Source organism: Phalacrocorax aristotelis, chromosome 1, assembly GCF_949628215.1.
Source record: "Phalacrocorax aristotelis chromosome 1, bGulAri2.1, whole genome shotgun sequence".
Lineage (NCBI taxonomy): Eukaryota > Metazoa > Chordata > Aves > Suliformes > Phalacrocoracidae > Phalacrocorax > Phalacrocorax aristotelis.
Genome location: NC_134276.1, coordinates 26772273 through 26787906, shown reverse-complemented (window position 1 = coordinate 26787906; position 15634 = coordinate 26772273). Strand labels below are relative to the sequence as shown.

The window sequence follows — 15634 nt, the reverse complement described above, 5'->3', positions numbered from 1 at the left end:
ACCAGATGACACAGATGGGGCAAATCCAAACAAGGAACATTTCTTTTGTATAGGCATTGGACTTCATTTGATGCCTATTCAACCAACAAGCTGAGAAAGCTGAGTATGAAACACTAGATCTTTGTCTTTTTTATTTCCCAGATTGTGCTACACTTGCTCAAAATAATGAAACATGTATAGTTTTAAATACTTTGAACATAATGGCTTAAAGAAAAAACAAAGCGAAACAAAACAGGATGTTAAATTTAACATACTTATGCACAGGCAAAACCAAACACTTTTTCCCAAACTTTAAAAGGAAACTTTCTTAATATAATATTAAACAGCATCTCCCTTTCATACATCCTGTTACCAAAAGCTGTAAGTACTGACTGAAGCTCTTTGAGAACATACATACCAGCAATCAGGTCTATTCTTTTCTGGAGAAAAGAATATTAATTAACATTATGTTCATGGATCAGATTAGCTTTCCTTTAATGATTACTACAGAACCAACCACATTACAATTATTGCAACGTTGATCTCGTCTTAACTTTGCTCTTTAAACTTGCTCATTTTTTCTGCCTCCTGTACATTCTGCCAATCTTAATAACTACTTTCTGTCTGGGACATTCCAATCTCATACCAAATGCATATTTTTTTCCTCCTATTCTTGTTATTTACTTCCTTGCATCCATACACCATAGTGTTCCTGGTCTTCTCATTATGTGCCTTTCCACATCTTTTCTGTAGTTTTCTGTTATTGCCCAGTGCTATGGAGATTTGATCATGTGAAAATACTGGGGGTAAGTACTTGTTTACTGTTGTAAACCTATGCCTTACTCGGAAGGAAACTGTTACTCATATACAGTTCACTGTACAGACTGATTTAATGGCAAATATAAAGTGGAAATTAAACATGCTCATACATGTCAGTGTTTTAATATAAACACAGAAATATATATAGTTTGGATGTACATGTGTAGGCTAGTACATGCGTACACGTATTGATATGAATGCCCATTTACTTCTGTATTCAAGTGGATAAACACATACAAATAGACGTGCATAATAATACAGGCACACGTAGGTGTACGCATTCAAAAAGCATCCTACACCTTTAGGTGGCATATTCAGTGCTTACACCGCGTTACGTTTCTGACATGCTGTTAAGGAACTATATAGTATCCTCACATCTGTTCGCTACTTCCAAGACAACCCAGAAAGTAACTCCAAAAATCTGACCAAAGAATATATTTAAATTGGTAACTTAATATTAACCACATGACACTGAGTTTTCCGAAACCGCTCATACCCATGAAATAAATACCCCGTTTTGATACAGTGGACTCTAACTGAGGTTCATAGATTTAGAGTGGAGACATGAACTGTCATGGAGAGAACTGTGTATATCCACAATATGTAAGATCAATAAAGGTCTATTATGAATAGCATCAGTTAACCTGTGATCCGTCACATCTGTGCATCAGTAACACTACGTGGATGTAAGCAAGGTGAGGATTTGGCCCACTTGTCCCCATTTTGGTGTAGTGCAACCAAGAGGTCAGCTTCAGTATTCATGCGTTCGACACTGGCAAACCCCATACAGCGCTCACAGGCACAGTGGCAGCAATTTCCTTTTTTTAAAACATCAGAGAAGCATGAACAATTTGTGAATTCGAGCTGCTGTGGTATTATTTGAAGTCACTGCCTTCTTCTTTTCCTTTCTTTTTTTTTTCTTTTTTAAAGAAACAGATACTGAAAGTATCCCAGCTAATAATTTCATTCTGACACTTGAGTTTAAAAGGTTAAGTTACTATCTGAAGAAAGGTAATCTGGCTGCCTTTCATAGCAGCCTGCAAGCTCTGCAATCTGCATAGAGAGGGGCATTTGTCATCATTAGCTGAGCAGTGACAGCTGGCACCTAGGGTGTCCCAGATTCAAGAAGCAGCAAAGACGCTCTTTTACCTTAAGTTGCCTTTAAGTATAGCACGCTTCATAAGGGGCAATATTTTCTTTTTGTTATACAGCATGAAATAACAGCAGTGAATGGGATCTGTATTTTCTTTGGCACGGAGAACAGGCTGATATACAATTAGCAGTTGCCTTTAGACAACAAGACACCAGGTGTATTATATGAGCAAACATCCAATTCATGTCACTTGAAAATAACTACAATTGGCTCAAAATTAGGGCAGTATATTTTCCTTCAAAGATATTTCAGCCTGATTGATTTGTAAATTTTATTTATGGACATGACAAATCGTGAATAAAATACAGTTTTTAACTACAGGTTTAGTACTGTCACTTCAAGCTAGGAATGCCTAATCACTTAAAACAGGTTATTAGATATAGGGAAAAAAATAGTCCTACACTGGCATACAATCTAATGCAGTACATTAATGCTTTGGAAGAATACCTCATGGAGCACTATTTTAATAGCAGAGCTAGAAACTTAAAGTGTATTCTCAGGGTGTATTTAACAGTTAAGTTTGTAGCTAATTTTTTTTTCAAAACAGTTCCATGAGATTTTGCAAATGTGTTCATATTTAAGAGTGTATTTAATAAGCAGAACATGTAAAAGCCTATGAAAGGAGTCATGTTCATACTACCATCAATTATTTAATCTATGAAAGACTGAAGAAATAGTTTATAAACTTTAAAAGACCCTGACCTGGTTAATTTTATAGAAACAAAATACAAAGCTAAAAACTAATATATCTTGACATTAAAAAAGAACAACACCACCAAACAAACAATCTAAAAAAAAAAGGAAGAAAAAATCTAATTTCTCCACAGTCTCTCAAATTTGGAAACATAATCCATAATGCTAGATTTTGCATTATTATGTAAACTAGTTTTTAACAAATAAAACTAATTTTTGTGTTAATGTACAATCTATGCAAATACATGCAGTCATTTATCAGGAAAGCTGACAAGCATTCCATATTGGAAAGGGAAAATGAAACTGCCTCAAGAATAGAGGCAATTAATTATTTCTGTATTTTCCCTTCCTCTGTCTTGAGGCACAAAAGTTATCCATCCAGTTAAAACAGCAAATGAAATAAAGAGATTTTTTTTTTATTTAAACACATATGGCTTTTGCCTGCAATACTGATCACCACAAGGTCTACAGATGCCCGTGGCTAAATTGTACACTGGCAGATGCACACAAGGGAAAACTGTGTTAATGCAGCATGGTGAACAAAACAAATGAAGAACTGAATTTCGGGGGGGGGGGGGGGGGGGGGATGCGAAGGATAGAGGACTTCTTTTACCCCATCGAGATACGCAGTTTGCCTACCAAGAGTGGATTAGGTTCAGTAGATTTATAATCTAACCTGAAAAGTTTTTTCTCACCGCCTATGTCAAAAAACTAAACAGTATGTGGAGAAGAAAACATCCACGCAGATCCACACAATTTTGTAAGGTTCAGATTATAAATAATGGGTTTGCCAAGATAAATGGTTATATTATTTCACCTTTACAATTAAGGACTAATAATACATAATGAATGTACTCACAGAATATGATGAGAAAACTGTTGTCCAACGTACTTGCTGTCATTTTTTTACCTACTTAAAGAAACAACCTCTTGAAGTGTAGCTGAAAATTGCAAGCATTACAGCACAACCTAGCATACGTGATATATTCTTGTGTGCTTCTGAGTGCTAGTATGAGTTCTGCGCTTGTTAATTGTTCCTTTTTAAAGCTTATTTTTTAAAAATGGAAGCCAAAATTAGCCAGTTCATTCCTGGCAATAATTTGCAGAAGAAAGAAAAGAAGAAAGGGAGATGGTAAACCACTCACTGAAAAGAAGACAGAATCATATTGACTGCAGTAACTTCTCTCTTAATAGGTCTGTACACACTGCAGAGCTTTAAAATTACCACTGTGATGACCAAATAAAAATAGTAAAGAATATATTTATAACATATTTTTGACATGTATCTTGAGTACGTCACACAATACAAATCCATTCCACTAAAACCAGTGATGTCCAAAAAAAAAAAAAAATCCATTTTTTTCTCAAAGTTTCCTTTAATTTTACAAAATAATTATTCTGTAACAACTGAAACGGTAAATAAAGAAGATTCAGAAATGTGACATAATAAAGAGATCTCCTTTGCCTCATCTCAGCCTTAAGAGAGAACATTGTCACTACCCTAACAGATACACTGTAATTTTTTTTTCTTCATTTCAACGGCACTTACATATTATCAACAATAACATGCCCAAATGGCAAAATCTGTTTCTACTATTAAGAAAAATTGATAGCAATATTCCTTGAAGATAAACAGATATTTCCATAAGCAGGTAGTATTTCTCTTTCAACAATTGTATTGGAGATTTATGAAATTACAAGACTACATGTTACTCCTGTAATCTTTCTCGTTTCAGTGACACTGGCACTATGCCGCGGAAGACCCAGTTCTGTATATTCTGTCCTAGAGCTGGGCTGAAAAAATGCTGGGGGAAAGTAGGAAGGACAGTATGTGATCTAGGTTACATTTTCGAACCCAAGTAAGAGGAGAACTAGAGTGATTTGCTGCTCTTAATCAAAGACTCAGTTCTCCATTAGATAAAATATTACACTCTGCAATGACAATGTTCCACCAGTTAAGAAAAAAATGTTCAGAGCGGTGGTGGGAAAATCAATACATTTTAAAGGCCAAAAGATGTAAGCATCGAGTTTTTCCTGAAGAGATCTCTCCCCTTCTTCCTTAAATAATAAATTGGTTGACGTGTTTATAGTACAGTTATAGCTAGGGTATTTTTAGGAACAATGAATAAGTGTTTTTAGCAAGTAGGTTGCTTATCTTTAAGACTGTTACAAGATTCTGTACCTTTTGGGAGTTATAGAAATAGTCTGGAATATGCGGAAGTACATGAAAAATACAGTTTTGAGATTTTGAAAGCATAATCTTTCACTCATTTCTCCGAATAACCTCACCATCCTCATAAAGACTTTACAGCATATTAGGGAAAGCATTTTTGTGGGAGCATCTTGTTAAAATCTGGACAAAACAGCACTGTCCTTTCTCAAGAAGCTAATTCAACACTATTGCCAAAACACAATGAAATTAATAGGGAAGTTCTGCTTGACAGAAGAGTAGGTGTTTGGGCCAAAAATGTATTTCCTCACCAATGCACTACTTGATACTTTAGATATTTTAAAGACACACTGTATTTCATACTGTTCATAAGTTAACCTCCAAGTGTTACCCCACTTTGGCCCTGATCCTGCAAATAACTGCCCATGCACTTAACTGGGAGCCTAAAGAAGCCTCTGACCTCACCAGAACCAGCTGAATGTTTCCCTAACCATGTGTGCATTGGCAGGATCAGGGCCTTCATAAGGTTCAATGAAACATATTAATCACTCATGACCGACTCACTCAACTCCTCCCTTCACCGTTATTTGGAAAGAAAATATCGGAAAGCTATACACTACATTAAAAAATAGAAGTCTGCATTGAAATATGTTAGGCATGTCTTTTTATAGCTAAATTGAGATCAAGTGAGTTACACAGGTAATTTACCATAACCATGCCACTGAAAGGGGAGAGGACAAGTTTTGTTTTGAGTTAGAGGGACTTAACATGCCCGAACTATTGGCGGCATAAAAATCAGCAATAAACACAAAACATGAAAAAATGGATACGAAAAGATGGTGTTTACTTGCAGCTTTGTACAGGCTAGTGTTCAAAAAAGTTGTTAAGCAACGTGTTTTCTGCTGATTTCAACAGCTCTAGCAGCTACCTACAAGACGATGTAGTTCGCTAGTCGATACAAAACCAGCTTACAGAAAAACACCAGTCACAAAAATAAGTATGTTCAAGACATACCACCCTCTCCTTTTGAATGGGCTGATAAGGTGTTGGGTTACTCATAAAACATAGCATGAACAAGCTGAGTGACACCATAATTTATATAATGATGCATTTCAAATGCTCCCCCACTTCAGTTTCAACTTGTATTTTCTGACACTCTAGTTCCCTCTCAGACAATGTGTTCCAGGGCTAGAAGTTACCAAGAGGAAGGGTTAGTTTAGACATGAAGTCTTCGGATGCTGCACATGCAAAACATACAGCTTTATTTTCAAGGTCAACGTTGAATATTTTCAGCCATTTAATCATATACAGTATGAGAGAGTAATGAGAGTTCTGCAGTGTTGGGTGACCCACTACAGATGTAGTAGATTTAAAGGCACTAATCCCCACTGATTCCACACTCCTCTCGCAGTTCAGCAGAAAAGAGCATTCTCCAAGCAGATCTTCAAAAAAAAGTGTTGGACTGCTTAAATAAAATGCTGTACTTTAAGGAATGTCTGGCTTTGGAGAAGCTGATGGAGAAGTGAACTAAATGAATAATTCAGTGCATTTTTTTCCTCCTTGAATGTTTCTGCAGTTCTAGCTAAAATTACAGTTGTGCAAGTTCTATGTTTACTTTTGAGATGTAACATCTTAAAGAAAACAAATCAATTACTGATTTTTTTCCCTTAACAGATTGCAGATTAGAGGAATTTAAAGCATTAACAGTTCATCCGTAAGACCTAAAATGACAAAGTCCAACAGTAATACAAACTCTTTTCATGTTTCTTTTATTTTTAACGGGAAGAGAATACGTACACGTGTTTAGGTTAGCACTAATGAGTGCTATTTGGTACTGTAAAAAGGAGGTATATCACAGTTATTCAGAAAAGTAAAAACCACTTGCAGAAAACTGTAGATAAGGGAAGAAAAATGTTTGGGTACCTAATTATATAGAAATTTATAGGCAAAAATCTAAGTAATGGAGTGCCTAAGTTCACTAAAGTTACACTTCTGCAAACAGTACAGCAACTTGCATTTAAACTTAACCTTTCATTTGTTCCTAAATTTGAAAGTGTAGTCAAAAAGTAAGCTACAAATAAGAATACAGAAACATGCAGGTACCATCAACTTCTATCACAAAAATATGATGCTGCCTATTTTATATAATGTGACACTTAAAGCAAACACGGCACAAATATCTGTCTTTAGTTTTCCTACTCAAGAAAAAAGTAAATTTATTGTTGCTGGCAGGATGATATGGATGAAATAACCAGGATGAATTGAGGGGGGAAGGGGAGAAAGAGGAGCCAAGAAATCAGATACATTCAATGAGCCTTCAAACTCACTTCAGCAGTAGGGATAAATAATTTAATCATCTCAGCTTCATTTTTTTTCCTAGCTCCCTAGCGCAATAGGCAGATATTAAAAAATAAAACTTTAAAATTCATGAGCAGTTGTGTGTGGAAGAACTACCACTATGTAATAACAAATATAAAGTTATATCAATGCGAGTGCTTTGTGTGTATATGCATCTGCGTGTGCATTTTAACTCACACTTTTCACCATATCAAGAAGAATTTTTTGGTTAAATTTATATATAGCAACTTTCTTTTTTTTCTTCTTCTTCTTCCTCTCTGTTTTTTTTCTCCCCCACATTACATTTTGGGGGTGTGGGTGAGCACCTGTGGTCAAAGATTTTCACCACCATTTGGTTTTTCATCTAACATGAGCAGTACGTGACAAGGCACTGTAGTTTGAAAGATTTGAAATAACAAGCAGAGCTCAACAAATGCTGCTATAGTACCCTCTAATTAAGGGAAAATATCCAGAAATCACTGATTTGGTAAAAGTCACCAATATCATATGGTACCATTATCTTGACAAATGATCAATCATCATTTTAATGAGGTGATTTTAATCTCAATTTTCCAGAACAACTCAATACATATAAAAGTAAAACTCAGTGATGAAAAGGTGTTCCTTCCTTTTATAATTTATGAAGAGCACGTTAATAACTACAGAGAAAAGCTAACAGCATTAAGTGGCCAAAAGCTTCGAAAATATTCATATTTTATATCATATATAGTCAGATGGATAATAATTTTCATAATCTAAACCAAACCACCGACTTTTTGCCATGTTAAACGATCCGGTCACCTTAGCAGTTACATTTCAGCTGTTGACTGGTGTCAGCCATGCCTAAATCCACAAATTTTAAAACTAAGAAATGTTTATTGTGCATGTGTGAAACGAGATGATGTAGTAAAGCTAATAGCAACCTTTAATGCTAAACAACACCCTGCCAAGGCTATGGCTATATTTGCCCTCGCCACCAAGATCCAATAAATACTTATAACCTGCATTACCTGATATCATAGGTTCATCTTAGCGTTATATATAGAAAGCTCTGATTTAGGATATAAGACGTAATTTTTATTTAAATTAATTCTGCCACACGATGAAAATTAAGCCTATTGACAGCTTAAAGGTACGACCCGTCGCCTTTTGCCTTTAGAAACCGGATTTACTGAGCTAAAACCCAGGGGGCAAGAAAGAAACAAAACCTCCCCCGAAACATTTCCATCTTGAAGGTGTAGCTGCGACGCAGCTGAAGCGATGAGACGCTGCACCGCGGCCGGTGTGTCCCCTCGGCGGGACAGGGCCGCTCCCCTCGGCGAGGTGGGAGGAAGGGACGACCTTTTGTCTAACTTTCGTTTTGACACGGCGCCGGTCCGTAACCTCACGGGGAAGCAGCTCTTTTCTTATTTAAATCGCGAAGAAGCCGCCCTCGACGAGGCCGGGCCGGGGGTTTCGCGCCGGCTCCAGCTCCGGGGCCGAGCGGCCGCCGCGGCGGCGGGGCGGGGACCCGGGCCAGGGCCGGCACCGCCGCGGGTCCTTCCCCCGCCCCGGGCGGTCCTCGGGACCCGCCCGCCGGAGTTGGACCCAACTTCTCCGCTTTTCCTTCCTCCGCACGGCCCAGCCGTGCCCTGCTCCGGCCAAAGCCGCGCCCGTGTCTGAGGGCAGGGCGCGACCGGCGTCGCCCCCGGCCCCGAGGGGCGGGCGGGGGGTGAGGGAGGGGACGGTGCCGTCCCGGGCCCCATCCGCGGAGGCAGTGGGGAGGGATGTGCCGGGCCGGCGAGGTGCCTCCCCCTCCCCGCCCGCCGACGGGGCCCACGGCGGTGCGGCCGAGCTGCTCGGAAGGGGGGAAGAGGGGCAGCCCCCGCCTCCGCCGCCGCGGCAGGTTCCCCGGGCAGCCGCCGGTAAGAGCAGCGGGGCGGGGGTGGGACGCGCCCGTCTGTCCCCTCGGACCCAGCAAGGACCCCCGTAAGTGCCCCCTCGGGGGAGGCGGGGGAGCCGCCCCCGGGAGCCCGCAGCCGAGCGGCCGCGCACGCCGCCGCCGCCGCCCCGGGGGAGGGAGGGGGGAGGGAGGGCGGGGGGCGGCAGCCCCGCACCCCGGCTGCGCTCCTCGGGGACGGCTCGGGAGGCGCCGGGACCGGGAGCGCGGTGCCACCGCCGGGCCAGGGAGAGCCACGCGTGTTCCGTCCGCCGCCCGGCCGGGAAACGTCTCCGGAGGAGGGAGAAAAGCCGGGAGGAAACAAGCTCCTCTTCGGCCGAAACCGCCCGAAAGCGGCCGCCCCTCCGCCGGCGGCCATGGGGCTGCGGCCGAGAAGAGGAAAAGCTTCTCCGGGACGACCTGTCACCTGCGGTTTTTCGGCGAGGCGCCCCAAGGCAGCCCTTGGCCCCGTTCTACTAATGGGCGGAAAATGATTCCCGCATCAGCCCCCTCCCAGGACGCGGCGGGGGGAGCGCCCGTACGACCGCCAGACCGAGCGAGCCGAGCACGAAGTCAGAAATTCTCCTCTATGTGCAATAAAGTTGGTCGCATTCGTGCTTTGAGTAAATGCCGTGAATTCTTCTTTGCGGTATGACTTCTCCTTAGCGATGGACATGCCTGTGACAGTTACTTTAAAAATTAGCAATCGGGCAGTAGATTAAAGATTCCAAGCGATTAAAAGCTTTGCTGTTCTGGGGTTGGGGTTTTTTTTGTTTGTTTGTGGGTTTTGTTTTTTTTTTCCTAAAAGAAAATATAATTTAGGGTTCTCTGGAAGTGAAGCTCAGTAAATGCTGCAAAGCAGAGGAGTTTGCCACTCCAACTTATTTGCAAACAATGGTCCCGATTACTAACACTTAAGGCACCGAAGGAGAAGTTGCTAATTACACATCACACACACGCGAAACCCCAAACTGTCAGATTAGTAGCCTGCCAGCATGTTTGCAGTCGCTAGCATCCCTCCCGTGTGCACGTTTACTAAACGCAGCTTGCTAGCTGAGCTCGCTCTGCGCTAAACCGCCCAGGTTTGAAATTAATAGATACTTATAGCGCATTTCAAAAAGCAGCTGAACATCCACCCCTCACAACGTATCGGAGCGCTATACGGAACATAGAAACGAAGCTAAGAATTGGCAGATGAGATTTACCCTTCATATCTGCTACTTGATTTCGTGAAAAAGACCTGACAGATACATTTAGCGATTGATTCTCCCTTCATAAGGTACAAACACAAAAAGCGAGGCAGAGACAATGCCGAAATGCATTAAACCTCAAAATCGATTAGAGCCCGTCAGAAGGTCTTTCAAAACAATACAAATCGTGGACTTTTGCGTAATATTTTATTCCAAAGGACACTAAATTTGCCGTGAATCTGCTGCCTTGTTCACTGCCCGGTTCACGAGAAGAAAAAAAAAAAACAAAAAACCACCAAAACACCCCCCAAACCCGAACAACTTCTCGCTCGCAGTTACAGACAGCTATCAGGAGGAAAGGACAGCGTGATGTGACGCCAAGTGTGAGTTAATGAATTTACGCCTCCGCTGCTGCACGAGCGAGCCCGGTCTGCAGCTCCCGGGGTGATGGATGCCCATTAATACACCTGCATTCACGTCTCGGCCGTGGGGAGGGCACGCAGGGATTCAGTGCGGGGCGGCACAGTTTTGCCAAGTCCTTTAGAAACGTCAATACCCTTCACGTTACACCCAAAGGAGACCGATTTCTCTTGATTTCCGAGCGTACAGATGACCGGGGTGGTTCTTCTGCCAGTAACCTTCTACCTTTCTATATGTGCCTGCGTGTGCGTGCGTGTGTGTCTGTGTATACATATCTATCTCCTAGAGAGGGATTAATTAGCCGGGTTTGAGCTGAAAGAGGCTGCAGTGACGAGCCCAGTGGCGATTGGCCGCCCGCCTGCCTGGCCCTGCCTTTATAATTTCCACACGAGTGCATCTGGGCTCTTATACAAACCAACAGCCAGCTTCTTCTGACATATACACACACACCCGGCACTTTTTCCACCATCTGATTAACCACCCTGCACACACACAGTGATTACTACGGGAAAACATAAATAAATACGAAGAGGTTTTATTATTTTGACTACTGGAAGCCTCGCTGTGTCTCAGTGCAACTTTTGTTTTTCTTGCTGCTGGGGAAGGTGCAGCTCTCGATGCTTTCCTCTCACTCACGGACCCTTTAAAAAAAGGGGGAGGAAAAATATCGCCCCCTCCAGTCCCCCGCCCGCCCCCCCCCTCCCCCCCCCCCCCTCGCCCGCCACACACACTTCAAGACGGCTGATCTAAAAAAGCAGGAAGAGAGCATCTGAGGAGCAGCAGCCCCGGCGCATTTTGAAAAACATTTGTTACATTTCAGAGTGCGGCAGCCTGTTTCTCCTCTGAAGTTGGCTCCAGCCTTAGCAGCCGCATTGGATCCCACAGCCTATTGCGAGACTCCGGTATACAATCCGGATCTCTGCCCCAACATGATCGCGGCCCAGGCCAAGCTGGTGTATCATCTGAATAAATACTACAACGAGAAATGCCAAGCCAGGAAAGCCGCCATCGCCAAAACGATCCGAGAAGTCTGCAAAGTGGTGTCGGACGTGCTGAAGGAGGTGGAGGTGCAGGAGCCTCGCTTCATCAGTTCCCTGAACGAGATGGACAATCGCTACGAGGGGCTGGAAGTCATCTCCCCCACGGAGTTTGAAGTCGTGCTGTATCTGAACCAAATGGGGGTTTTCAACTTCGTGGACGACGGCTCCTTGCCCGGCTGCGCTGTGTTAAAGTTAAGCGACGGGCGCAAGAGGAGTATGTCCCTCTGGGTGGAGTTCATCACGGCGTCTGGCTACCTCTCCGCTCGCAAAATCCGGTCCAGATTTCAGACTCTGGTGGCTCAAGCCGTGGATAAGTGCAGTTACAGAGACGTGGTAAAGATGGTGGCAGACACCAGCGAAGTGAAGCTGAGAATCAGGGATAGGTACGTCGTGCAGATCACTCCGGCGTTCAAATGCACGGGGATCTGGCCGCGGAGTGCTGCCCACTGGCCGCTTCCCCACATCCCCTGGCCGGGACCCAACAGGGTGGCGGAGGTCAAGGCGGAAGGCTTCAACCTCCTGTCCAAGGAGTGCCACTCTCTGGCCGGCAAGCAGAGCTCGGCCGAGAGCGATGCCTGGGTGCTGCAGTTCGCCGAAGCCGAGAACAGACTGCAGATGGGCGGCTGCAGGAAGAAATGCCTCTCCATCCTCAAAACCTTACGGGACCGTCACCTGGAGCTGCCGGGCCAGCCCCTGAATAATTATCACATGAAGACTCTGGTTTCATACGAATGCGAAAAGCATCCCCGCGAATCGGACTGGGACGAGTCGTGCCTGGGGGACCGGCTCAACGGGATTTTACTGCAGCTCATCTCCTGCCTCCAGTGCAGGAGGTGCCCGCATTACTTCTTGCCCAACTTAGACCTCTTTCAGGGCAAACCTCACTCGGCCCTGGAAAACGCGGCCAAACAAACGTGGCGACTGGCTAGGGAAATACTTACCAACCCGAAAAGTTTGGAGAAACTTTAGAGGGTGACTATAAAACCGGCCAGACCGATAAATCTGCTCATTTCCCGGTGAAGCTTAAGCTGCCTGTTCGAAAAGTAAAATATTTCCACTTGACCACGCAAATAACGTTCTCTTTTTAAAAAGGAATACAGCTTAGGCTCTTCACAAAGAAAAGCAAACCAGAACAGCAAGTATCGTTCCTCTTATCTTCGTCACAGTTTTGCAGTTCCCCGTGAAAAAAAAAAAAAAAAAAAAAAGATAATAAAGGGGAGGAAAAAAAACAAAACAAAAAAAAAACCCAAACAACCAAACCAAAAGAAAGTGTTTTACCCGGAAAGCAAAATTGGCCGTAATTTAAACACGATTGTGACCTGCCTAGAAACGGTACCAACGGATTATAACAAAACCCCGGTATTTTTATGTAAACCCTCTGTGAGTAAAAGCTATTTGGATATGCCACCTGAACAAACCCTAATGTACCTTTTAATTTGTATCAAATATTGTGATCTCACATTGTCTTTGAAATTGTGGATGTTGGTGTTTTGTGATTTGGTGAACGGAAGTTAAATTGCCATTTTGGATACTTCAAGGACATTTTCTGCTAAAGAGAAGATACCGTTTGAAAAGGTAGATTTTATCATGGTACTTTTGTTAACTGTCTTTTGAAGTGTCTGAACTTAACAAGTTTACATTTTTCGTTTCATATATATTGCTTGTTCTATTTCTAACATTCCATAAATATACTTGAAATGTTATTTAAATATATTCAAAAGAAATTTGGATTCTGCTTATATAATAACGCTTGAATATTGGAATTATATATTTGAAAATGCACTTGAAATACACTGGATAATTACCTTTTGTGATTTAGATTTTAATTTCTGTTGCTGATTTATTTAATTACAAGCTAATAAATGAAGTAAAATGCATGTGGGTAAGTGTTTCAATACCAGATCAAGTTTTCTACCTGAAAAAACAGAGGCAGCTACGTTTTGTGAATTTTGCCTTGCTGTTGATAGTTGCATTTTGAATAGTTTTGTAGAACAGGGGAATACTGGTGGTACAAACACATTAGAATTTACCTCAAGTCGACCACCAGCAACTGTCAGGCACCGATGTAGTTGTTAATGCAGTAACACTTTCAGCCGTCAGAAAAGTAATCTATTTTCGAAAGGTTTACTATACGGCACTGATGTGCTTCTGCTCGGTTTTGAACAAAGCTGAGGAAGCACCACATACCCCTGAAGCAGTCAGTGTACTGAGTAAGCAGCGAGCTTGCTAAAACTAGTGTTTTGGCACAAGTTATAATAAAGAAGAAAATAAAATTTATAGGTGAAAGGTTCAAGCCGGCACCAATGAAGTGAGCAACATTATTACTTCTGACCTACAAATCCGCTAGGAACGTGATAAGATCGCCGGCTGCACTCCCAGAAATCAAGCCCCTGCACTCCCAGGGCATTCAGAGGGAATAACATGTGCGTGCCTACAAAACTGCAAGCGATCCAAAACTGCCTGTCCGTACTGCAGCGCCTCGTCCTTCTCAGCATTCATTTATTAAAGCAGCCTTAAGAGCAAAACGCAAAATAACAACGCGGATTTTGTTCAGTACCCTAACAGTCAACAAGTGCTGAAAGAGGCCGATCGCCTGTGTAACACCCACCAGCAACTGTTTCCAGTGGGTGCACTTTAACGAAACCGTTATACCCAGCGACTGTGACAATATTTCTTTTTTCCCCCAGCACTGCGAAGAAAGTTCCAAGTTTGAGAAATTATTCGTCAAAGAGAAATCACCATATTACAAACATATTCAGACAAGGTCGCTAGCATTTTTCTTGGAAATTATTTATGATTTTTCTGCAGAAAAAAAAAACACGAACCCAAGGTCTATATAAAACTACCTCCCCTATTTTCTCTCTTCCAACATTTTCCACCGCAATAACAAAGAAATAAAGCGACAGCGATAAGAATAAAAAGAGATGCAGACGAGAGGAGTGCCCTGTAACACACGTCCCTTCCGCATGCCCCCTCCTCCCCCCCGTGACAGCCCCCGCTCCGTTCCCGCGGGGAGGAAGCCACGCAAATGTTTCTGCTCGAGTCACGCACCCCTGCTCTGTTGCGGCTGGGCTGGAGGTTTTCGCGGAGGGGAGGAGGGGGGGCGGCGCTGGGGACTTCAGAAAAAAAAACCCCCACAGCTTTCCCAGGAATCAAGTCTTGGGTACATGCCGATTTCCCCTTTCTATTTTTTTTCCCCCAGAAAATAAGCATTAACTTGCATTTCAGCAGTGTTTACGCAAATGCGCCGTAATTTCTTACAGGGAAACTAACATTCTTGAAATAACGGGATTCTCTGATATCCTCGGAAGGGGTAAAACCGCTCGGGAAGGCTGCGGGCTGGGACTGCTGCTCCCTCCAGGGATTTCAGAGCAATTGGCTTAACTACTAAATCTGAGCACGTTCATACAAAGGCACCGAGCGAAAGGCTGTTGGAAAACGCGCACGCTGCCGTAATAGAGGATTTAACATCATTAATACATTGCTTTTTTTTTTTTTTTTTTTTTTTTTTTTGATAAAACGCAGCGAGAGGCGGCAGACGGGAGCGGAGTTTGGAGGGAGGGGGCGGCTCCGGCGCACGTGGGCCGGGATCGGGGCCGGGGCCAGGGCCGGGACAGGGACCGGGACCGGGGCCGCCCGCTCGCCGCACTCACCTTAGCATCGATCTTCTTGAAGGCCGGGTCATCCTCCTCCACCTCGAAGTAGATTTCCGTGGTGGTGATGGAGAGCGTCCCCTTGGCCACCACCACGGGGGCGATGAGCTGTGCCGGCGTGCTGAGGACCACGGGGCCTGCAAGGCAAGGGCAGCGGCGTCAGGTTGGAGGCGCCCGGCCGGCCCATCCCCGGTGGCCCTTCCCCTTCCCTCCGCCGAGCGGGCGCCCGGCGAGCCCCCTCATAAACTCTGTTTGTAAACCG

At 43.4% G+C, this 15634-nt stretch overlaps 2 protein-coding genes across 8 annotated transcripts in view; one reads left to right on the top strand and one right to left on the bottom strand.

Annotated features, from left to right (window-relative positions):
• The window catches only part of NBEA (neurobeachin), a 507728-nt gene that overhangs the window by 141842 nt on the left and 350252 nt on the right, over window positions 1–15634 (bottom strand). For all 7 annotated transcript variants that reach the window (XM_075085055.1, XM_075085072.1, XM_075085081.1 and 4 more), the window contains one exon: window positions 15373–15509. In XM_075085055.1, coding sequence (XP_074941156.1) covers window positions 15373–15509 — 137 coding nt within the window. The remainder of the gene's footprint in view (window positions 1–15372; window positions 15510–15634) is intronic.
• MAB21L1 (mab-21 like 1) lies at window positions 11415–13589 on the top strand. Its single transcript, XM_075085115.1, has one exon. It carries the CDS (start codon window positions 11609–11611, stop codon window positions 12686–12688), a length of 1080 nt encoding a protein of 359 aa, XP_074941216.1. The 5' UTR covers window positions 11415–11608; the 3' UTR covers window positions 12689–13589.